The sequence below is a fragment of the Podarcis liolepis genome (genome assembly GCF_965112155.1).
Source record: "Podarcis liolepis genome assembly, chromosome: 14".
Taxonomy (NCBI): Eukaryota; Metazoa; Chordata; class Lepidosauria; order Squamata; family Lacertidae; genus Podarcis; species Podarcis liolepis.
Genome location: NC_139569.1, coordinates 53958917 through 53983279, shown reverse-complemented (window position 1 = coordinate 53983279; position 24363 = coordinate 53958917). Strand labels below are relative to the sequence as shown.

General features: G+C 48.3%; 2 protein-coding genes and 1 long non-coding RNA gene across 4 annotated transcripts; 2 read left to right on the top strand and 1 right to left on the bottom strand.

Annotated features, from left to right (window-relative positions):
- The first annotated feature begins 10886 nt into the window (after positions 1-10886).
- Positions 10887-18775, top strand: LOC310693787. 2 transcript variants are annotated; one of them, XR_014519384.1, is made up of 4 exons: positions 10887-11228; positions 12758-12834; positions 16641-16670; positions 18639-18772. It is a non-coding gene; the product is annotated as an uncharacterized lncRNA (long non-coding RNA). The 2 variants fall into 2 exon arrangements; XR_014519383.1 differs by lacking the exon at positions 16641-16670 and having other exon boundaries at positions 18639-18775.
- Positions 13916-22831, bottom strand: CIMAP1C (ciliary microtubule associated protein 1C). The gene is made up of 5 exons (XM_083476170.1): positions 22543-22831; positions 18644-18813; positions 17512-17622; positions 16761-16874; positions 13916-14687 (listed from the first exon to the last, which is right to left on the bottom strand). The coding sequence occupies exons 1-5, from the start codon at positions 22737-22739 to the stop codon at positions 14203-14205; spliced, it is 1077 nt and encodes a 358-aa protein (XP_083332296.1). The 5' UTR covers positions 22740-22831; the 3' UTR covers positions 13916-14202.
- LOC310693803 (small ribosomal subunit protein uS14m-like) lies at positions 19529-20499 on the top strand (the record flags this gene model as incomplete). Its single annotated transcript, XM_083476181.1, has 2 exons — positions 19529-19540; positions 19916-20499. 2 exons carry the CDS (start codon positions 19529-19531, stop codon positions 20333-20335), a joined length of 432 nt encoding a protein of 143 aa, XP_083332307.1. The 3' UTR covers positions 20336-20499.
- Positions 22832-24363: the final 1532 nt, after the last annotated feature.

Below are 24363 nucleotides of genomic sequence, written 5' to 3'. Positions count from 1 at the left end.
ATGATCTACAATGAGTTAAAAAAGGTGTTTAAGTACACCTTCCTTAAAAAACCGGAGGCCTTCCTCTTGGGTATTGTCGGCCAAAAGGTTTTAAAGAAGGATAGAACGTTTTTTATGTATGCTACCACTGCAGCAAGAATTCTGATCGCCAAATATTGGAAGACTCAAGATTTACCCACGCTGGAAGAGTGGCAAACGCAACTGATTGACTATATGGAGTTGGCCGAAATGACTGCCAGAATCCGAGACCTGGGAGAAGAAGCAATGGAGGAGGACTGGAAAAAATTTAAGAATTATTTGCAAAAATTTTATAAGTTATATGAACTATAAAATGACGCATAATTTGAAATGCTAGCCCCAGCAATGAGAGTGCAATATTTATGAAATTGGATAACAACATTGAAAGGATCAAAGTTTAAATGTTAAAAAGGATAATACATTTTGTTTTTAGAGTAAATGGACAATAAGGGATTTAAACTTAAATTGCAATTGAAAGTACCAAAGAAACACATGAAACAAGGTTACAATTTGCTGATAAATTTATTATTAAGAATGCATTGTGCGGGAGATGCGGGGAAGTTCGATAGTAAGTTGAAATAAGTTGTTGAAGGGTTAAGATCTTTTCTATTTTCTTTTTATGGTTTTCTTTCTCTTTTTTCTTCTTCTGTTTTCTGTCTGTGCCTGAAAAAATGCAATAAAAACTATTTAAAAACAAAAAAAACCCCAAAAATAACACACCTCCTTTTCGCTTCCATAAGACGTATAAGCTTTGATTGGGCTTTTTTCAATTCGCATGGTGCTATTTGGGTGTGCGCCAGAATCACACCAAAACCAAAGCAAAAAGGTGTTTTGGTTAGCTACATAAAAGAAGATGATAAAGCTCTGATTGGGCTTATTTCAAGTTGGTGTTTTGGGGGTTAGAATGCACATTCAACCAAAAATCGCAGAAATGTTTGTTACGAGCCCAAATCAACCATAGGTAACATCTCAATAGAAAAAGGACGAAAAAGCTTCCATTGCCCTTTCGGTGTTCATTCACCCACAAATAGTAAAGTAAAGTGTAAGATCTCTAAAGAAAGCCAAAGAGGTTGTTTTGGGTGCTGGCTACATAGAAAGAGTAATCTTGGATTGCGCTTACTTCATGTCGTGTTCTCAGCTCTTAATGCACATTGACACAGAAATCGCAAAATGTGTGCAATGAGACCAAAATAACACAACACCATCTTTTCGCTTCCATATGCGTAGAAAGAAGACGAATAAGCTTTGATTGGTGTCAGAGTTGCTCCCCGATCCTAGCTCACAGAGGATCACGCTAGCCAGCGATCATTAAGTAAAAGTCTTTATTGAGTTACACTTTCCATTCTCAAGCTGCTGCGTGCAACTCTACGTCTTATGGTTAGATCGGCGAAGCTCTGTCTGAGTCTCCGCCCCTTGTGCACCAACTTAATATCCTAGCCCTGCTCCACCTTTTCCGCCTGACTGTTCTCCTCTGGGTCCCTCTGCCCCCCGGGGTCTCTTCCCTCCGGGATTCCTCTGACGCCGACCCCCCGGACCCTCCTGTCTCCTTGCGCCGGGCTTTAGGACCTGGCTCCCTCTCCGGGCTGCCTACTGCGTCACTTTCCTGTGCATTTGAACTTGGCGCGCGCGCCCAACCTTCCACTTTCCGTCTGACCGTTTCTTCGCTCCCCGATGGAGGTGTGGCCACTCCTGACTCGTGCCCTCCCTCCTGTTGTGAGCTGCCAGCGCTTGATCCCTGGCGCCTTTCCTCTTCCCTGCTCTCTGGCGGTGACGCTGGTCCCGATTTCCAACTGCTCCCCTCTGAGTCCCCTCTGGCTCTATCTTCCTGGGGTGTCCCCCTAGGGGTGTCCCCCTGGGGTGTCCCCCTTGCCCTGGCCACTGGTGCTCCTTTCTGTGAATCTTCTGATTCACTGGAAAGACTCGGAGATCTCGGGTCGTCGTCATCACTCATCTTTTCTTCTGCCTCCTCCCCCTCGCTCTCTGTTTCCTCCCTTGCCCTTGCCTCTGCTCCTGAACCCCTGACATCCATCCCCCCCTCGAAGCCCCCTCTTCCCCCCTCCCCTCCTTCCGGTGCGGGAGCTGGGTGCTGCTGTGTCAGGGGGACGAATGTCGGATACAGTTCGCTTCCCGTGGCGGGCCTCCATCTGAAGTCTTCCGGTTCTTCCTCCCTGCTCTCGTCGATGACGGTCACCTCCGCTTCCATCTCTGTGCCGCCGTGCTCGAAACCCGGGTCGTCCCCGAAAACGTCCATGCCCGTCTCTCCCTCGCTTCCTTCTGGAGACGTCGCTCGTCCTGGACCCTCCAGCCACTTTCTGCGGAACTGCTCCTCTGGTCGATCATCCCACCAGTACGAGGGTTCTGAAGCAGATCCCGAGGGTGACCCCTCCGGGGAACGGGCGTCTCGTGTCAGTTCGTCGTCCGAGTCGAACCCCCGGAACGTGCTGGCTGAAAGCGTGGGCGTGAAAAGCCAGTCGTCGAAAAAGTCTGCTGGCATTGGCCTATGTGGGAAGAGGGCATGAAACTCTGCTTTGAGCAGAGGTTCGTCTAAAGCGTAGCCCGGCACCCAGCTGTTGGCACTGGCCGGGGTACCCTCCTTGGCGAGAAGGTATTCTACCCCCTCTTCCCCCCATCTGGAGTCCAAAATCTCTGTGACTTCGTTGATGCTCTCCTCCTGTGCCACTCCCGCTTGCCCGGTTCTCTCCCTGAACGGACTCGGTGCCGTTCCTGGTTCCTGAAACCTATGAGGTGCCTTGTAGGGAGTGAGCACCGATCTGTGGAACACCGGATGCATCCTGGAACCCTCCGGAAGCGCCAGCCTGAAAGCCACCGGGTTGACCTGCTCTTCGACTTGGTAGGGCCCCAGTTGCTTATGCCCTAGTTTCTTCTTCGCCAACGACCTGGCCGGCACTGCGTGGGCTGCTAACCAGACCCAGTCTCCCACATGGATCTCTTCGCCAACCCTTCTGTGTTTGTCCGCTTGTACCTTGTATGCGTGTTTGGCCAGCTCCAGGTGCCGCCGCAGCTGATCGTGGACCTCCTGCAACTCCGACGCGAACGCATCTGCTGTCTGCGGCTCCCCCTCCCCCATTCTTTCCAGTCCCGGGAAGGTTCTGGGGTGCCTCCCGTTGTTGGCGAAGAACGGCGTGACCCCCGTGGACACGTGCTTCGTGTTGTTGTAGGCGAACTCGGCGAGAGGCAGGTAATCCACCCACATCGCAGGCTGTTGATTCGCATAACATCTCAGGTACTGCTGCATGATAGCATTGACCCGCTCCGCTTGCCCGTTGGTCTGTGGGTGTGTAGCCGACGCCAGGTTGATCTTGACGTTCAGGAAGCCCATCAGCTTCTGCCAGAAATTCGAGATGAACTGTCGCCCTCGGTCGGACAGAATAGACCGTGGCAGACCGTGAACCTTGAACACGTGATCTATGAACAGTTTGGCGGTTTGTTCCGCCGTGGCCACCTTAGCACACGGAATGAAATGTGCCATCTTGGAGAACAAGTCCACCACCACCAGCACGGCCGTCTTGCCCCTCGAGCTGGGCAGATCCGTGACAAAGTCCAGGGCCACTCTCTCCCATGGTTCGACCGGAGTTTGCAGCGGTTCCAACAGTCCGGCCGGCGGTCTGTGCACTGGTTTGGCCCTCTGGCAGGCGTCACACCTCGCCACGTAGTCCGCGACTTCCCCTCTCATTCCGGGCCACCAGAAGTCTCTGGCGACTAATTCCACCGTCTTCTCCTTGCCAAAGTGCCCGGCAGTGGGCGCGTCGTGCAGCTGCTGCAGTACCTTGGCGCGAAGTTCGTCTCCCGGCACGTAGATGGCCCCTTTACGGATGAGCAATCCATCTCGCAGCTGGAACTCATCGGTCGCTGCCGTGCCCCTTTGCACCTCTGCCATCTTTGCTTGCGCGAAGGAGTCATCCTGCAACGCTCGTCGCACCGCCTCCAGGTCAACTGTTGCCGCAGCGCACGCCCACACTGTCGGTGCGAAGATGTGCATGGCGGCCGCTGGCGTTGCTTCCTCCAGATACTGTGGCTTACGGGAGAGAGCATCCGCCATGATGTTGGTGTCCCCCGGGACATACTCTATTCGGAAGTTGAAGTTCGCAAAGAACTCAGCCCAACGTATCTGCCTCTGGTTCAGGAACTGTGCCGTGCGCCAGTGCTCCAGATTCTTGTGGTCCGTGCAGACCTGCACCGTGTGCTTGGCGCCGATCAGGAAATGCCTCCACGCTTTGAACGCTGCATGATTGGCCAGCAACTCCCTGTCCCAGATGGTGTAGTTCTGTTCGGACTTGCTGAGCTTCCTGGAGTAAAACGCTCCCGGCCGCCAAACCCCCTGCGGGTCTTTCTGCAGCAGGACTGCTCCCACGGCTCTGTCCGAAGCGTCTGTCTCCACCCTCATCGGCCTGCTGGGGTTGACATGAAGCAGCTGCTCTTCCGACGCGAAGAGACGCTTGAGTGCCTGAAAGGACTGCTCCGCCTGCTCTGTCCAGATGAACTTCTTTTTCTTGGAGCTGAGCGTGTCCGTGATGGCCGCTGTCTGCATAGCAAAGCCTTTGATAAACTTGCGATAGAAGTTCGCGAAGCCGACAAACCGTTGGACCTCCTTCCGGTTGCGTGGGCTTTTCCAATCCAACACCGCTCGAACCTTGGCGCTGTCCATGGCGAGCCCCTTGTCAGACAACTTGTAGCCTAGAAAATCCACCTCCGTCACGTCGAATTGGCACTTCTCTAGCTTGGCGTAAAGCCTATGCTGCTGTAGCCTGCTCAGCACTTCCTTGACGTGTCTGTCATGCTCCTGCTGCGATTCCGAAATGATCAGGATGTCATCCAAGAAACAGACGCACGTCTTGTAGAGGAGCCCCGCCAACACGTGATGCATGAACGCTTGAAAAACGTGGGAGCCATTTTGCAATCCAAAAGGCATAACTCTATATTCGTAGGTGCCCAGGGGCGTGAACATGGCTGTCTTCCACTCATCTCCTTCCCGCATGCGAATGAGGTTGTACGCCCCTCGCAGGTCCAACTTGGTGAACACGCTGCCCTTGCGTACCTTTGCGAGGAGGTTGTCGATTCGGGGCATGGGGAAGTCCGATGGCTTGGTCACACTGTTTAAGATGCGATAGTCCACTACAAGTCTTTTTTGGGGCGTGTCCCGCTTCTTAACAAAGAATACAGGACTGCCCCCCGCTGCCTTGGACTCTCGGATGAAACCGCGCTCCAAATTATGATCTATGAACTCTTTGAGTTCCTGCAGTTCGTCCTCAGACATGGAATACAGCTTCCCTTTGGGCAGCGCCGCCCCCGGCAGCAGGTCAATCTTGCAGTCATATGGTCTGTGGGGGGGGGGTATCCTGTCTGCCTCCTTCTCGCAGAAAACCTCCAAAAATTCTGCGTACTTGTGGGGAACCGCTTGCAGCGTGCCTAGCTGCAGCTGTGACTCCTCTTCCTCTCCTTCCTGCCGGGGCACGATGCAGTGTTCAGCACAAAAGGAAGAGCCGAAGGTCAGCTGCCTCTGGTACCAAGCCAGCGTTGGGCTGTGCTTGTCCAGCCAACTCATGCCCAATACAATGGGCGTGTCCGATAGTTGAGTGACGTTGAAGCTGATGATTTCCCTGTGATTCCCAAGTCGCATCACCATTGGTGGCGTCTGCTTCACCACTTGCCCCCCTAGTAGCTCCCTGCAATCCACCGTGACAACCTGCAGGGGCAGCGTGGCCGGCAGCAACTGTATAGCGTGCCGGTCGACAAAGTCCTGCCCTATAAAGTCCGCATTGCTTCCTGAGTCAATGGTGATTGGCACGTCCATGGTGATTCCATTGGGCAGCTGGAGCGATGCGGTAAGCCTCACTACTGGTTTGGGCGGGAGGGGGTCCATGGGCTGTAAAATCTCTGGGGACTGCTTCACTGACACGTCTGGCTGGGCCCCAGTGCCTCTTCCTCCAGCCAGACTCCGTCGTTTCCCTGCTGTGGTTCTCCTTGCTGCGTTGCTGCAGTTACCATTGCTGAGGCTGCAGTGTGCTTGTGGAGCCTCCGGGGACACTCTTTCGCCATATGCTCTGGATCCTCGCAGATGTAACACTTCCTGTTCCCTCTAGGAGGCTTCGCTTTCACTGCTGCCGGTGCTAGGGCTCTGGCTGCTGACTGAGCCCTTGCACTTCCAACCTCCATAGGTTCCGCCCCTCCTCCTGGCGGAGGCGTGGATTGCACACGCGCTGCTTCTCTGGGAAGGAAGGAGGAGCCCCTGGCTGGTTCGCGCCCTCCACGCCCTTCGTCCCTGCTCCACGGACGTTCTTCCAGCCGCACCCCCACCGCCAGCGCTCTCTGAACGATCTCCTGCGTGGTCCGGGGTCTCTCCCCCCTCGCAATTTCATCTTTAACCGAGCAGTGCAATCCCTCCCAAAACAGGTCTCTTACAGGATCCGAATCTCTGTCCCATTCCAGGGCACTGACCAAAGCGAAAAAGCGGGCATGGTACTGCCTTACGCTGGCCCTCCCTTGCTTCAGTCCATGTATCCGCTGCCGTGCAAGATCCACGTCAATGCTTGATAAAAAGCACCCATCCATCGCTTTAATAAAGGCATCCGCATTTTGGAGCGCCGGATCATTATCCCTCCACAAATTGCGCAGCCACGCTTTAGCATCTCCATGCAAATGGGACATGATGAATCCCACTTTCTCTTGCTCATCTCTAAAGTCTTTATTCAGCAGTTGCAGTGCACACATTACATCTGCTCTAAAGTTGGGGTACTGTTGCAGATTCCCATCGAAGTGAGAGACCAGACCGCCTGTTCGTCTCCCCAACCCAATCCCCTCCGGTTTGGGTGTCAGTTGCCCTTGCTTCGTAAGCACTTCCAACCTGACCTGGAGATCCCTGTAGGCGGCAGCTGCGTCCTCCTCTCTCTTCCTGGATGCAAGAGCCTCGGCATTCAGTCGTGACACTGCTTCTCTGAGTTCCGCTATCTGCTGTTCAGCCGTCATGTTGTCTGCCGTTCGTGAGCTCGCTAGTAGGCACCCGCTTTCACTCCTCTCCGTGAGGCCGTAGATGCCCACAACAGAAGAGACGGAGCTTACTGTCAGAGTTGCTCCCCGATCCTAGCTCACAGAGGATCACGCTAGCCAGCGATCATTAAGTAAAAGTCTTTATTGAGTTACAGTTTCCATTCTCAAGCTGCTGCGTGCAACTCTACGTCTTATGCGTTAGATCGGCGAAGCTCCGTCTGAGTCTCCGCCCCTTGTACACCAACCTAATATCCTAGCCCTGCTCCACCTTTTCCGCCTGACTGTTCTTCTCTGGGTCCCTCTGCCCCCCGGGGTCTCTTCCTTCCGGGATTCTTCTGACGCCGATCCCCCGGACCCTCCTGTCTCCTTGCGCCGGGCTTTAGGACCTGGCTCCCTTTCCGGGCTGCCTGCTGCGCCACCTTCCTGTGCATTTGAACTTGGCGCGCGCGCCCAACCTTCCACTTTCCGTCTGACCGTTTCTTCGCTCCCCGATGGAGGTGTGGCCACTCCTGACTCGTGCCCTCCCCCCTGTTGTGAGCTGCCAGCGCTTGACCCCTGGCGCCCTTCCTCTTCCCTGCTCTCTGGCGGTGACGCTGGTCCCGATTTCCAACTGCTCCCCTCTGAGTCCCCCTAGGCTCCCCCCTTGCCCTGGCCACTGGTGCTCCTTTCTGTGAATCTTCTGATTCACTGGAAAGACTCGGAGATCTCGGGTCGTCGTCATCACTCATCTTTTCTTCTGCCTCCTCCCCCTCGCTCTCTGTTTCCTCCCTTGCCCTTGCCTCTGCTCCTGAACCCCTGACAGCTTCCATCTGCATAAAAAGATGATAAAGATCTGATTGGGCTTATTTCAAATTGGTGTTTTCACCCAAAAATCCCAGGGTGAAATGTTTGTTATCAGCCCAAATCAAGCATAGGTGTTTTGGTTCCATCCCCTTAGAAAGAGGACCAATAAGCTTTGATCTTTCGGTGTCCATTCACCCACAAATAGCAAAGTGAAGTGTAATAAGCCTAAACAAAGCAAAACAGGTAGTTTTGGGTTCCATCTACATAGAAAGAAGAATCCTCTGTGGGCCTGAGGTGTTTGAGATGGCCTGAGCATTGCTTGCACCTGAAGCAGCTTGCACCTGAAGCAGTCCAGGCAGCACCGTGGGACACGATTCAAGAGAAGCTCAAGCACTACGCGCCAAAGCCATCCAAGATTGCTGCCCGCCATGCGTTCTACCACCGGAACCAGGCAGAGGGGGAGTCAATTAACAACTACACTGCCACCCTCCGACAGGCTGCAATGCACTGCGAGTTCCGAGACTTAGACAATGCCCTGATGGATCGAATCATCTGCGGGGTCCGGGACTTACAGATGGCGAGGCTCCACCTACACTTCTCTCGCAAACTGCCGGCGTGGAGCCAAACCAAGCTACTTCAGAGCGTCTGCCGGACTTCCCAAAGACTCAGACCACTGCCGTGCCTGACATTCCACCAACTCCACTCGCGGAGGTTCCACCCACAGCAGCGGATCCAGGGGACTTGGTTTCAAGGTCGCCTAGGGTAGCTCCACAGCCTCAGCAAGAATCGGGCAGCCCACCAGACCTGGGTACCGCTCCCTGGAAGTCTGGCAGAGTTTCCAAGCGCCCAACTTATTTAAAGGACTATGTTGTTGGGCATGTAATACTGTTGGTCTAATGGAAGTATGTGAAATGTAACCGATATGCTTTTGTGCCTAATTGAACCATTACGTGTAGTGCTGTATATAAGGAAACCATTACGATTGTAACTAACGCCTTATCTCGGTGGGGAGGGGTGTTATGTACTGAAGTTCTCACCCTGGGCCAGCAGGGGGATACCGTAGATAGTTATGCAAATAAAGGATCGAAAGTGACGTTCAGTGATTGGATAGTTTTAGAAAGTTGTTACAATTATGTGTACTGGAGCTCTATATAAGCAGGCTGACTGAACCCTTCAGCTCTTTCAACCCTTTGAAGAATCGCTGTGTAGTCTGATATGTTTACCCACATCTTAACACTAACCATAACCCTAAACGAAACAAGACCCTAACGCTAAGCCTCTGCCCAACCCTGACAACCCCTTCATCTTACCCTTACCTTCTCCCCTAATTCTAACCCCTAACCTTTTCCCACTAACCCTAACCCTAACCATCTTCCCCCAACCCAAACCCTCTTTCCATAACCCTAACACCCTAACCCTAAACCATACACCCTAAGCTTCACCCTAACCCTAATGCTACCGCTAACACTAACCCTAAACGAAACAGAACCCCCAACCCAACCTTAACCCTAACCCTAAACAAAACAAGATTTCTGATTTCTGTGATTCTAATGGTATTGTGTCAATTTTATGTTATTGATAATTTCAAAAAGGAAGCAAATCACTCCTAACCAAGGAAACCCCGGAGGAGACACAAAAACAATGAAAAACTATCCCATAATGACAAATTCACCACAAAACTTGAAAGAAGCAGAATAACCCAAAACAAAGAAGAAATATCAGAATCATTAAAACCAATTGAGGTGAAGCAGAATCACCCTTAATTGAACAAACAACACCAAGAAAAGCAAAATCACTAGAGACATGACTTGTACACAATACATAGCAGATAAGTTTACACTGGTTTGGTTGTTTCTGGTGGAATTGCTTTTCAGTATTTAACTTGTTTCTTTCGGTTCTTTTCATGTAGTTTCTGTTGGGGTGGTTTCCTTGGTTTGGGGTGGTATGCTTGCTTTTCAAAATTATCAGACATAAATATGACACTAATACCATCAGAAGGGCAAAAATTGGAAACCCACCCCAGAAATGACAAAATACCGGAGGAGACACAAAAATGGTGAAAAGCCATCGCCAAAATGCCAAATTCTCCACAAAACACGATAGAAGCAGAATAACCCAAACCACAGAAAAAACCGTCAGAATCATTGAGAAGCAGAACCACCCTAAACTGAACACGCAACACAAGGAAAAGCAAAATAACTAGAAACATAACATGTATGCAATATTTGCATATTAGTTTATGCTGGTTTGAGGGTTTCTAATGAATTTGCTTTTTTCTTTGGGTTCTTTTCAAGTAGTTTCTGTTTGTGGTGGTTTCCTTGGTTTGGGGTGGTTTGCTTGCTTTTCGAAATTATCAGACATCAGACATCAGAAGCGCAAAAATTGGAATCGCCTCCCAGTAATGACAAGACACCAGTTTAGGGGTTTCTAATAAATTTGCTCCTCAGTATTTTGCTTGGTGTTCACAGGACCACAAGGTGATTGCTGTTAGGTGTCGCCCTCTAGTGGCACCTTTAAAGATATTTATGTATCGCCACTGGATGTAGGCCTCTATTGCACGTGGAAGTTATGCCATGAAGCACACCTTGCAATCAATTTTTATTGACTGGAAACAGAGCAACTGCTGCTTACAGCGTCCCTGGGATCATTTCCCTCTCCTAAAATGGTGTTGGCTGCGCTTTTTGCTCTCTTCCACCATGGAGTCCTACATGGAGGCACTTCCGCTGGCTATTTCCGTCTCCTAAAATGGCGCCGGCGACGCTTTCTGCCCTCTTCCAAAATGGAGTCGCTTCCGTGGTTATTTCCCGCTCCTAAAATGGTGTCGGCGGCGCTTTCTTCCCTCTTCCACCATGGAGTCACTTCCGTGGTTATTTCCCTCTCCTAAAATGGCGCCAGCGTCGCTTTCTGCCCTCTTCCAACATGGAGGCACTTCCGCTAGCTTTGTCCCTTTCCTAAATTGGCGCCGGCGGCGCTTTCTGCCCTCTTCCAAAATGGACTCACTTCCGTGGTTATTTCCCTCTCCTAAAATGGTGTCGGCGGCGCTTTCTTCCCTCTTCCACCATGGAGTCACTTCCGTGGTTATTTCCCTCTCCTAAAATGGCGCCAGGGTCGCTTTCTGCCCTCTTCCAACATGGAGGCACTTCCGCTAGCTTTGTCCCTTTCCTAAATTGGCGCCGGCGGCGCTTTCTGCCCTCTTCCAAAATGGACTCACTTCCGTGGTTATTTCCCTCTCCTAAAATGGTGCCGGCGGCGCTTTCTTCCCTCTTCTACTATTCCCTCACATGCGGAGCTCGAAGCAGGGACTGCCCACCCACCGAGCTCGGGGTACAGGCGCTGGGCTTGCTTCGATCTCCTCCCTGTTCCCGGGGGCTCTTTTCAAAAACCTCTTGCCCCAGCCCCAACGAGGTCATCGTCTCTTCCCGGTACAATGTATAATTTATTACCTTTCTTAAGATAGCTCCTTTTAAGGTCCCAAAATAATCTGCCAGGTGGTCATGGCCAACCTTGATGCTGCTAATGACCTACCATGCTAAATTTTACCAAAGACTAAAGAAAAATGCATTTTAAGAACAGGGGCTAATTTGGAAGCTATCTTACAAATGGAAAGCTTTCCTTTTCTAGACTTTAGAAGTTTTACGCATGCACACATTTAAAAAAGGTGTTTGATGAATTAATGGTTAAAAAGATAAAGGTAAAGGGACCCCTGACCATTAGGTCCAGACGTGGCCAACTCTGGGGTTGCGGTGCTCAGCTCGCTTTACTGGCCAAGGGAGCTGGCGTACAGCTTCCGGGTCATGTGGCCAGCATGACTAAGCTGCTTCTGGCGAACCAGAGCAGCACACATAAACGCCGTTTACCTTCCCGCCAGAGCGGTACCTATTTATCTACTTGCACTTTGACGTGCTTTCGAACTGCTAGGTTGGCATACAGAGCTGTAAAAGCATTATTTTTTAAAAAGTGAACAGCCTATATTAAGTATGGGGAAAGGGTAAGGCCAGCAATTGAACCAAACTTTAATTTTCTGGTATTTTTAGCAGTCATTCAAATTGCAGAACTAGGATTCTACGACAGCAGCTCATGCCACAGCTTTGGAATCCATTGTCGTTTCTCAGAATATAGGAAGCTGCCTTATATCAGAACCATTAGTCCATCTAGATCCAAATTGCCAACACTGGCATAAGCTCTCCAGGCAAAAATCATTCCCAGTCCCAAGAGGCCCAGGTGGCCTCAGTAGCACAGAGAGCCTTCTGCTAGCTTCAGTTTGTGGCCCAGCTACGCCCCTATCTGCACAGGGATAGCCTCACTTCTGTGGCCTATACTCTGGTACCCTCTAGGTTGATTTACTGCAACATGTTATACATAAGGCTGTCTTTGAAGACGGTTTGGAAACTTCAGCTGGTGCAATGGCCAGATTGCTTACCAGAACAAGATGGTTTGAGCATATAACACCAATCCTGGCACAGTTGCACTGACTACCGATTAGTTTCCAGGCCTAATTCAAAGCGCTAATGTTGAGCCTTACACGGCTCAGGACCCTTAAGGGCCACTTCTCCCCATACAAACTGATCCAGACCTGCACCGTTCTAGTCTCTGAGGCCCTTCTCTATGCCACTCCTCCCAGAAAGATTTTGAGGGTGGCAACAAGAGAATGGACCTGTTCTATGGTGGGTCCCTGATATGGAATGCTTTCCCCAGAGAAGCTCACCTGGTGCTAATATAATAATTAGAGACCCAAGGTGTGTGTGTATATAGTGCTTCATTGTTTCACTGTTAACTGCATTTCACCTCTTGGATAGAATGCAGAAAGGGAAATATTTGTTTTCTGTGTGAGGTTCATGTGGCCTGCATTTTACAACCTTATACTCTCTAGGTCGTAAACAAGAAACCCTATCTACCCTGAAAATGGTACAAATGGTCATTAAGGATGTTGTTCTCAGTTCTTTTTTTTCAGGGGTTACTCAAGGATACGCAGTACCTGTAACTCTTTTTTGTAGTTAAAAATGTGGCACTTACTGTAACAACTTCGTGGTGAGTACATGCACCTATTTTTATAGAAAAAAGCACTGGTTCTCATTAGCATCAAAGTGTAAATCCAAGTATCTCCTTGAAACTTTTTGAGATTGCTCAGGGATGAAGGGAAGTGAAATAGGGACTGGAATGTAAACAATACTGATGAAGACCTGGTTGCCAGGCCAATGGTGACAGAAGTGTCACCATAGTCTCCTTCTTTGGAGGTCTTTAAGCAGAGGCTTGACAACCATATGTCAGGAGTGCTCTGATGGTGTTTCCTGCTTGGCAGGGGGTTGGACTCGATGGCCCTTGTGGTCTATTCCAACTCTATGATTCTATGATTCTATGATTCATTTCTATGATTCTAAGTGGGACATTTGAGGCCAAAGGGCTGGGCACATGTAGGCCACTGCAAGGTTATTGTGGGGGTGAGGATACCAATAAGGAGCCATGTGTGCTTTACTTCTCATGACCTGTAACCTTTCCTGTTGTATGTAGAAGGATGTTTGTTTTAAGAATGTTTAGTTGTTTTTTATGGCTCTTTGTGTGCTGCCTGTATAAGCCTTGTTCTAATTCTCCTCATGGCAGAGGACAACCACGTTGAATCACCTGGGTATGGAGGGGGAAGGGATGCACAGAGCTCATGATCATAATCAATGTAGCCTACATTTATCAATTGAGAGCATAATGAATGTGGTTTGATGATAGGCATGTTAGAAGGTACATTAGTCATCCCAAGCTGACAAAATCCAAAACTGCGATCTAAATTGGATTTATTTATTTACTTACTTACGCAAAGCAAGTAACATGTAAACAAGTTACATAGACTGCCCTATAAATTCACTCTTTGGAAGGCTCTTCAATATACACTGGTAAAACACAATATTAAAAACAGCTCTCTCGTTTTGCATTTCATTCTCAGTGTAAATAGAATAGTAGCAAGAAAAATAAATATTTATGGAGCTTTGTAAAAAAAAAAAGGTAATACTTACAAAATTATAAAACTATTTCTTATATGAGCAAAAAGAGCATCTTAACCTTCTTCCCAATAATCTTCTGTAACAGAAAGCGAATTAAGTGGTGGGGTGAGAAACACTTCACTAGTAATGCACACTGGAAGGAGGAAGGATAGAGAAAGGATTTTGCCAAGAACCAAGGCAGACCCCCTGTCTCACAAAGGAGGGCTTTCCTAAATCAAGAGCTATCTAGTCCCCCTCCCCAATTACCTGACCCTGGCATAGCCCAAACGTGTTCAAAGTTCATCAGAATCTCTCCCTCTGAAACAAGCTATTTACACCTGCTTCCTGACACTGTGTCACAATGGAATTATTTGGAGGTGGGTCTACCCAAAGGGGCAAGTCACCTCTGTGGCCTGTGAGTCCACCCTCACTCTTTGAGTAAACAAACTGGAGGTGTGCCATGAGAATACTCAGAGTGACGAATCCCAAGACTGAACCGTGGGGCTCTGGGTTTGTCGGTGGTGACCAGCTCCGCATTGTAGTCAGGGGGTCCTGGTGTATAGTTCTTGCTGGAGGAAGCAAACCTTTGGGAGATGCTGTAGGATGGCTGGTGGCACAGGTAAACATCTGGTTCAGGTATGGTATACATTGCCGGGCCAGGCCCTCTCACCAGGTCTTTAGCATAGCCCCACACAGAGGCACTGGATGCCATTGAGAGGCAGGGAGCTGCAGGTTTGACAGGCAGCTTTGGACCCAGTGTCTGTGGAAGGGTGTATTGGTTGGGTGCTGGGTTTGGGCTGCTCACCCAGTAGTGCGTTCGAAGGCCCATAGTGTACGCTGGTGCATTCGACTCTTCAAGTGGGTGTATCTTCTCCACGTAGTACTCATTTGGGGCAGGCGTACAAGATATAACTGCAAGCCAAGAGCAGATAGGAGGTGACACCCCTCATTTGGTGCTCCCCACTGTCGAGCATGTGGATAAACCTGTGGATACATCATATCCTACAGGAGCACAGGAGGAGGCAGGAATGATGGACGTAAAATCTGACAGGTGAGAAACATTGAGGCTTAAAGAGAAGGAGCAATCTGCCATGCAGGGTTTGATTGTTTGTTAAGTTGCTGTTTTACTTGCTAATGTTAGGAGTAAAAAACCCCCACTTATTGATCTATTAGTAGATCCCAAGCTGCCATTGATGTTTCTCAAACGAAAGGGAAAAGCATTCCCCATGTATTTGCTACAATACTCTGCTCCTCCTTGTAGATGACAAGCCTTGCATATTCTCTCTTTCTCTCTCTAAATTTGAGAATTCTATTTGTTCTTAAGCTGAATCATTTGTAAACTGTTGTGACTTTGAGGATGTTGGAGGAAGAGGCACTATCCTCCTTGCCTTGACTGAAAATCCCCCCCCCTTTTAAAAATCATGGCATTGTCCTCCAATGTCCTCTCCTAGCAGCCTTTCCAACTAAGTGCATCACCTGTGGAGTTAAGAGTGCACTGCTATTAATCTCTTCCATGACATCTTCCCTTGCAATTCACTGTCATTTAGTGTTAATTCCATAGGTATCCTCCAGACTACTTCCTAGATTATGACTCTAAAGCAACATGACCCTCTTGTTTTCCCTTATGCTGTTTTTGGTGGCTCTCCTTTCTGTCCGTTCATCAGCCACATGCTCAACATCTTATGGTCCCTTGGCATCAGGAAGATGAGACTTCCAGCGTGATTGACCAGAATGCTGCAACATGATTGCTGGCAGGAGTGAGATCTTGTCAGCATATAACACCTGTGCTCAAAGATCTGCACTGGCTGCTGATTTGCTACCAGGCCAGGTTCAAGGTGTTACTATTGATATATATAGCACATGGAAGAACCCTTTGGCTAGAGGACTGCCCTCTGTAAAGTAGGACACTTAGACACCCTACTCAGAAATAATTTTTTTATCAAAGAGTGAATAAACTTTTACAGCCTATGGACAACACTCCCATGCAGTCAACCTTCCAGGGCCTGCTAACCAGTGGGGCTGGGACAAACAGTGAGTGTGGCTGATAAAAAAAGAGGGTGAGGCCACCTGTCTCTTTTTCATATGCTTCTCTCTGTAGTGCCAGATTTAGGGCAGTGCAGGCTGTTCCCCTGCTCAGGGTGCTGAGCCAAGGGGGCATAAAATAATAATAATAGTAATAATAATATTGGTAGTAGCAATAGTAATAGTAATAGTAATAATAATAATAATTAATACATATTCATGTGGGTACCTACTGAGAAACCCCATTAAAAAGCAACTGTACCAAAAGGAATTACTGTGGAAATAAAATATATTGGGGGAAGTGCCAAATTTTGTCCTCACTTAGAAAACCATATTACCAAAGTCTACCCCTGCTCTCTGTCATTCATACACAAATCCACATGCATGCAGGTAAAAGGTAAATGTAAGGTAAAGGACCTCTGGACAGTTACTGTAAGCCCAGTCAAAGGCGTCTATGCGGTGTGGCGCTCATCTCGCTTCAGGCTGAAGGAGCAGACAGCTTTCTGGGTCATGTGGCCAGCATTCTGGTGCAACCGGACACTGTGATAGAAGCTAGAGTGCATGGAAACGCCGTTTACCTTCCCGTCGGAGCAGTACCTATTTATCCACTTGCACAGGTATGCTTTCAAGCTGCTAGATTGGCAGAAGCTGGAACAGAGCAAGGGGAGCTCACCCTGTCTCAGGGATTCGAACCACCAACCTTCTGCTCAGCAAGCCCAAGAGACTCAGTGGTTTAAGGCCACAGCTCCACACATAATGCTCCCACACATCCATTTTCATGCATAACACACCTGCTCATTCACTCACACTCATTTTTTTTCTTTCCCTCTCTTGCATGTTCAGGGATTGACCAACAAGCCTTCTTTGCACAAGGTGAGAAAGAAACATTTTCACCACAAAATTGCACAGATGCCACTCCAGCCCCATCTTGACCATCATAGTATCTCTCATCTTTCAACTTACATAGCCGCTTTCTCTCTTGCACCATGCGGAATGAAACTGGTCTCCATATCCCTAGACGGGAAATGCTTGGGTCCACATAGTAGCAGGGCCCAGGACTCTCCGTGATCGAGATCACTTGCAAAGGAAAGAAGAATTGTCTGCATGAGGCATGGTGTGATTCTGAGCTATTTAGCTTGGTTGCAATGACTGACTTCCTGTCCGATATCAATTAAAGGCACCCACTAGCTAGATAGCAGTGAATATGTTAAGCTCCGCTCCCTTCACCTCCATTCCTGTTATCCTTCAACATGGCTTAAGTGTAGATCACCCTCTTCCCACTAAGGTCCGCAGCTGTACAACTGAGAACCCTGATTTTGGTGCAGCCATAATTTTACTATGAAGGGCCCTAAATCAGTAGTATAAGACCCTCCAGCCCTTGCTGGACTATAACGCCTATCATTCTTGACCATGCTGAATGGGGCTGATGGGAGTTGTAGTCAAGAAACAACTACATTAGCCACCTACATGCAGTGCCATTGATCCAGTTGGAATGGAAACTTTGGAAAGCCACCCAGCTCTTGATCATGGATCACCCAGGTCCCATCAACTGTGGCCCCGATAATTAGAGAGTCCCAAAAACACAGGTTGTCAATCTCTGTTCAAATGTTTTGCCAGCAAATTTAACAGTTGTTTAGCCAGCTTCACCCTGTGGGTCAGTTAATGCTGTTGGGAAAACCCAAATAACACAGAACCTAACTTGTCAGCATCTTACATCTTTCATTGGATTTCACACGCATTGTGTAGGCTGGCTCAGCATACTTGGTGAAGTCATGGTCCTTAATGCCAGTGAGAGGCTGCCTACCATACTTCCCAGGTCCTGGCCCTGCAAGAGAACCACAAGGAGGGGGGATAAAATAATGGGAAGACAACCCGGAACCATTAGCATTTGCAGATTATGAGCTGCCACACTGGGTAATAGTAAAAGGGCAAAATGGAATAATATATTGTGTTGAATAATATATTGAATAATATATTGGGTTGTGGAGCTACAGCTCTCCAGGTGTTGCTGCACTGCAACTCCCATCATCTCTGACCATTGAACCAGACTGGCTGGGGCTGATGGAAGTCCCACAACATACTTTTCTTCTCCCTCTGGTAAAATCTCGCTAGCCTTGGGCCAGGATATTTGCACTGCAATAGGAAGTGAGCATTACAAGGCACCTGAATTCTTCTGTGGCTCGGACTATAATTCAAGCCAGAGAAGATTTCCCATTTTACTCAACCACCTATGCTCTGCCTGTACTTTCCCAACCCCCTTCCTTCATCCCCTTTAAACAAGCGTTACCCTGGTAGGACAACAGCAGTGGTGACATACCAGCCACAGGAAAAGGAAAACAAAAGGGGGAAAAAATTATTATTAGCCTGACTCCCTCCTTTGGCAATCTTCACAGAACTCTAGCCCAATGGTTGCCATCAATTTGATTTGAATTAATTTTATAATGAAATGATTAGAATGTTGTATTATTTTATTGTTGTTAGCTGCCCTGAGCCCGGCTTCGGCTGGGGAGGGCGGGATATAAATAAAATTTATTATTTATTATTATTTATTAACAAGGAAATATGCACTGTCTCGCATGCTAGCAGTACTCTTGGAAGAAAGTTCTGATGGTGACTGAGAAATGTAGATCAGTTTCCTTCTTTGGTTTCCACAAGAACAAAAAAGGAACCCTGATGGATCAAGCCAGCCAGCCACCGAGTCCAGCATCCTGTTCTCACAGGGGCTAACCAGATGCCAGAGGGTCTTTCAACAATGCTGTTGAACACATCCAGACTGGTAAAGATATGGGTACCTCTGTATTCCTGATCTCCTTCTCTCTCTTGCCCCATCTATTCCCACAGCTCACCTTTATACTTGGCACTGATGGACGCATACTGCTTCTTGATGGCCGGCACTCTGGCTGGATGCTTAGAGATACCAGAAAGACAACTAACAGGCTGAGCTGCACCTTTGGCTCTGGAAGTCAGCATTGGAGTGTGCCCACTGCAGTGGGGAGTCGTATGTGTCACCAGTGCTCTGGGGAATGAAAGTAAATGAATGAATGCAAGTTCAACCTGCAATAAAATGTTGCACCATGGAGTGTTGCAGCTCAGGGTTCCAGCTACTCCGTTCTACCCCACCCCAAACAGTATTCAATTTCCACTAAGTATGCTAAGTTCACATTGGGCTATTTGGGGAGGGGGGAGTGTTCTCCTCTGAGGGATCTTATCCTATCCTATCCTATCCTATCCTATCTTCAAACCTTGCCATTTTCTCCAGGCTTGCTGAGCCCTCCGTCTTGCACAGATGGTGCTGTTTTGGCCACATAAGGACCATAAGTGTTAAAAGAATGGAGATTGCTGCTTGTTTATGTGATTTAATGGCATGTACCTAGGCCAGGGTAGCCAACATCCCAAGAGCTTGTTGGACTCCAACTCCCATCAGCCCCAGTCACCATGGGATGATGGGAGTTTTAGTCCAACAACAGACAGAGAAGAGCCCCTTTGCAGCCCCTGCACTGTAAAGGCTAAGGGAATGAGGGTGAATCCAGAGGTCTGGGTGCCTTTGTTTATTTAAACCAGGAATGGGAGGCTCAGCCCAGGAGCCACATGCCACCAACCAGACCTCTCTCTCTCTGACCATTAGCACTCTCTCCAGGTCACAAGCCTCCCTGCCCCTGCTTTGTGCCCTCTTCAAGTGCTTTTGCCTGGCTGGAATGTGAGATCAAAGCCTCTTGCTTTCCTGGATAAAGATGGGGGCAGGGGTAGGTATAGAAACTTGGGGGGTATGTGGAGCTGGATTATAGCCTAATGCACAAAGAGTCCCTCCTGTTGCTCCACCCAGTTTTTGTATCTAACCCCATTCAACACTGGTACATGGCCCTCAGATGGTTATCAAATATGGCCATTGCACTAAAAAAAAAAGGTTATCCACCCCTGATTTTACTGCCTCCCCAGCCTGCCTTTCAACAACAAGGTCCCCAAGGCAGCTCAGAACAATTTAAAATGAACAACATGGAATGAAATTGCAACCATAAAATATAATTACAAGCAGCTCAGCAACAGTAGCACGATCCCAAACAGCAGAAGGAAAACAATAGAGATGATTAATAGCAAAATAGCCGAGCATTGTGGGCCAGCGGGGCGCAAGATGGCGGCGGTGCTGCATACCATGTGTTGGACAAGTAAGGGGTTATTATGTTGACTGGAGGATGGTACGTGATGTTAAGAGAAGGAAGATGGCTTTTGAATATGCAGATCAGAGGCTGCGGCTGAATTCCCTTAGGAAAAACAAAATATTGCCCAAAGAACTCCAGGAAGTGGCTGAAAAAGAGGTTGCTGCCCTTCCCCGGGACACCTGCCCAGTGAGGATCCGTAATCGATGTGTTCTGACATCCCGTCCACGAGCTGTAGTGTGGCGATGGAGGATAAGCCGAATTGTCTTCCGCCATCTGGCTGACCATGCGCAGCTCTCTGGAGTACAGAGAGCATGTGGTGAGCTACCACCAACAAGGCTTTTCTTCAAAAAAGACAAAACTGAGTTCTATTTCAACTCCTAGGATGAATTAAAGGCACATTATATAACTTGCAGCATGTAAGGAGTCTGGAGGGGGGGGGATAGTCCCATTGGTAGAAGACGCTTAGCTAGAAGGGGGCAACCTTGTTTAATTTTGTCAAACCTGCCACACTTGCTCCTCTTGTATATTTAAAAATGACATGGAAATTTTTAAAATAAATAAATAAATAAATAAATTTAGCAAAATAGCCATGTAGAAAACACACCAAAAGAAACATGCAAGGGGAACCAGCAGGCAGGAGTTGGGGAAATAGTTTCATGTGTGTTGATAGCATTAAGCAAAGCCCCAATAAACAGCGCTTAGTTTAACTATGGAACTCCCTCCCACAGTCCTTTTAAAGAGGACTGGATAAATTCACAGAGGAGGATAAAGCTATCAATGACAACTAGTCAGGATGACTATGCCCTGCTCTGAATACCAGTTGCTGGAAACATGGGAGGAGAGTGCTTGGATCTTGCTTGCAGGTTTCCCACAGGCATCTGGTTGGTCACTGTGAGAACAGAATGCTGAACTAGATGCCCTTTGGCCAGATCCAACAGATTCTTATGTTCTTACGTTCTTATTTGTTGGCAGCAAAGCACACTCACCATTAATGTGTGGAATTTGCTGCCACAAGACTTGTTGAACCTAGGATAACTCAGTTACAGATAGGTAGCCGTGTTGGTCTGCCATAGTCAAAATAAAGAAATTCCTTCCAGTAGCACCTTAAAGACCAACTAAGTTAGTTCTTGGTATGAGCTTTCGTGTGCATGCACACTTCTTCAGATACACTGAAACAGAAGTTGCCAGATCCTTCTATATAGTGAGAAGGTGGGGAGGGGTATTACTCAGAAGGGTGGTGGGAATGGGAGATTGGCAGATAGCTGAGATGAGCCTGTTGACGACTCTTAACGACTGCAATAGGTCTTACAGGAAAAGGCAAGGGGTGAGAAGGTGAGAAATGGCTTAGTCATGTATAATGAGATAAGAATCCAATGTCTTTGTTCAGACCAGGTCTCTCCATGGTTTTGAGTTTGGTAATGAGTTGCAACTTAAAACCATGGAGAGACCTGGTCTGAACAAAGACATTGGATTCTTATCTCATTATACATGAGTAAACCTTCTCACCCCTTGCCTTTTCCTGTAAGACCTATTGCAGTCATTAAGAGTCGTCAACAGGCTCATCTCAGCTATCTGCCAATCTCCCATTCCCACCACCCTTCTGAGTAATACCCCTCCCCACCTTCTCACTATATAGAAGGATCTGGCAACTTCTGTTTCAGTGTATCTGAAGAAGTGTGCATGCACACGAAAGCTCATACCAAGAACTAACTTAGTTGGTCTTTAAGGTGCTACTGGAAGGAATTTTTTTATTTTGACTAGGATAACTCAGTTGGTGCAGCATGGGACTCTTAATCTCAGGGTCATGGGTTCGAGCACCATGTTGGGTAAAAGATTCCTGCATGGCAGGGGGTTGGACTAGATGACACTCATGGGCCTTCCCAACTCTACAGTTCTGTGATTCTATGATGGACGAAAGGCTAGATCAGGGATCTCCAACCTTTTCAGTAACATGCATTTGGGGACCCATTTCTTCATCATTGACCATATATTGGTGGAAGTCCTGACCCACCAGCTGAAGACGTAGATGGTATTGAAGGGGGAGTATTTATTTAGCTAGTTGTTTTCTTACATTTATATCCTGCTTATATTTGGCAATATAAGCAGCTGCCGCCTGCCCTTTTCCAGGTACCAAAATACTGATTCCAGACATTCCAAGCATAAGTCTGACCCTTCCTCCCTGGAAAACCACAACTGTGTCCACCCTAATCCCAGAGCCCTTCAGGACAGAGGAGCAGAATGAAGGGAGCACCACCTCCAGAGCATGAGACCAGGCCTGATCCCTCACCCTGAGCACTTTGGAGGGGGTGGGGAATAAAACTTAAATACAGGGCACAAAAACAATGCCTTTTGTCATCTCCTTGTTAGTGGCATGGTCTGTGGGGCAGCATCTGGAGAATACAAACAATTTCTTCTGTGTCTTTTTAATTCTCTGGAGGGGCTGCAATGCCACGTTTCTAAGAGAGGTGGCAACTGGCCTTTGCATTGCTATGCTCCCTAACCCTAATCATGCTAATACACAGCAAACAAAGGTCTCAGGATTTCAGTTACCAATCAAAGTAGCAATTGGTTGTGTCAGTCACCCATACCGCTGATGCTGCTTCTCTGGATGGAATGGAAATCTGGATGTAGATTTCAAATAAGGAGTGGGGATGTTACTCAGCTTTCCAATTCCTCCTCTACCCCCTCCTTTTTGGAACATAAACAATGCCTCATGTTGCAATTCGCTCCCAGGTTGCCCAGGCGATGCTGATGCAAGTGTGGAACCAGACTTGTTTATTTCCATATTACCATGGTTCTGGCAGAATACTCTCCCTCCCTCCCTCCCTGCCTCTCTTTGTGTGCTGCTAATACAAGTCCTCCTTCCTTGCAAGTTGCCAGCCACGGGGGGGGGGGGGGGAGAGCCACAACCCCAAAATACCACACTTCGTTTCATAACACCCATGGGCATAGCTAGGGGGGGGGGCAGAGGGCAGCTGCTCCCTATCAAATAAAACAATAGAAATACTTAACTGACTAATCATGTCAGTTCTTTTTTTTTAAATGATATTTATTAAAGTTTCAAAAAAGGTTACAAAAAAAGAAGAAAAGAAAAAAGAAAAGAAAAAATACAAAATACAGAAAAATAAAAACACTTAAAAACAAATCGGTCTTTCCATGTCTTGTCTTTCATTTACTTGTTTCCCTGACCTCCTCACACCTCCCTTTTTTGTATTCCAGTTCAGTTAGTTAATTCAGCAAATCCTTTCCCTCTTTGCTTTTATCCTAATCCTTTAACTTAATATATTGTAACTTTGGATTCTCACCTGTTAACAAACCATTTTTACATACTCCTTTATAACATTGCTGCTAAAACCACTTAACTTCATTCTGACATCATTCTAACATTCATTAATTTTGCAGTATTTCTGTAAATAGTCTTTAAATTTCTTCCAATCTTCTTCCACCGACTCTTCTCCCTGGTCTTGGATTCTGCCAGTCATTTCCGCCAGTTCCATATAGTCCATCACCTTCATCTGCCATTCTTCCAGGGTGGGTAAATCTTGTGTCTTCCAGTGCTTTGTGATGGGTATTCTTGCTGCTGTTGTAGCATACATAAAAAAAGTTCTATCCTTCTTTGGCACCAATTGGCCGACCATGCCCAGGAGAAAGGCCTCTGATTTCTTCAAGAAGGTATATTTAAATACCTTTTTCATTTCATTATAGATCATCTCCCAGAAAGCCTTGATCCTTGGGCACGTCCACCAAAGGTGAAAGAATGTGCCTTCAATTTCTTTACATTTCCAACATTTATTATCGGGCAAATGATAGATTTTTGCAAGCTTGACTGGTGTCATGTACCCAGTGGGGTAGCGTGGGGGGTGCCAGGGGGGCCGGCCGCACCGGGCGCAACATGGGTGGGGGGCGCGCTTGCACTAGCAGCTCTCTGCCCCTAGTAAAATCCACGGGTTAGGGAGCCCGCACTCGCTCGGCTTGGCGAGGAGGTCGCGGAAGGGGGAGAGCGAAGCCTTCTGCCGCGGGAAAAAAAAGGAGAGGAAGCCGGGCGGGCGGGCTGGCTGGCTGGCTGGCGGGGGTCTGGCTGCGCCTGCTGCTGCCCGTTGCCGCTGCTGCCGGGCTTTGACAGCTTGGCGAAGTGGAGGGAGAGGAGCTTTATGGTAATTGCGGCTCTCTCCACTAGCCGCCTGGGTAGTGAGCCGAGCCGAGCAGGGAGTCTGGCGAGGGGGCGGGAAGAGACTTTTCCACCTCGCCTGGTCAAAAAGGAGAGCGGAGTCTCCTCAGGGCGCCCTCAGGCAGGGCAGGGCAAGGCAAGCAGAGCGAGGAGGATTGAGAGGGGAAGGGGGGGGGAAGCAGCCAGGAAACGCTGCGGTGTGGAGGAGGAATCAATTAAGGAGAGAAAGCGAAAAGCCTTG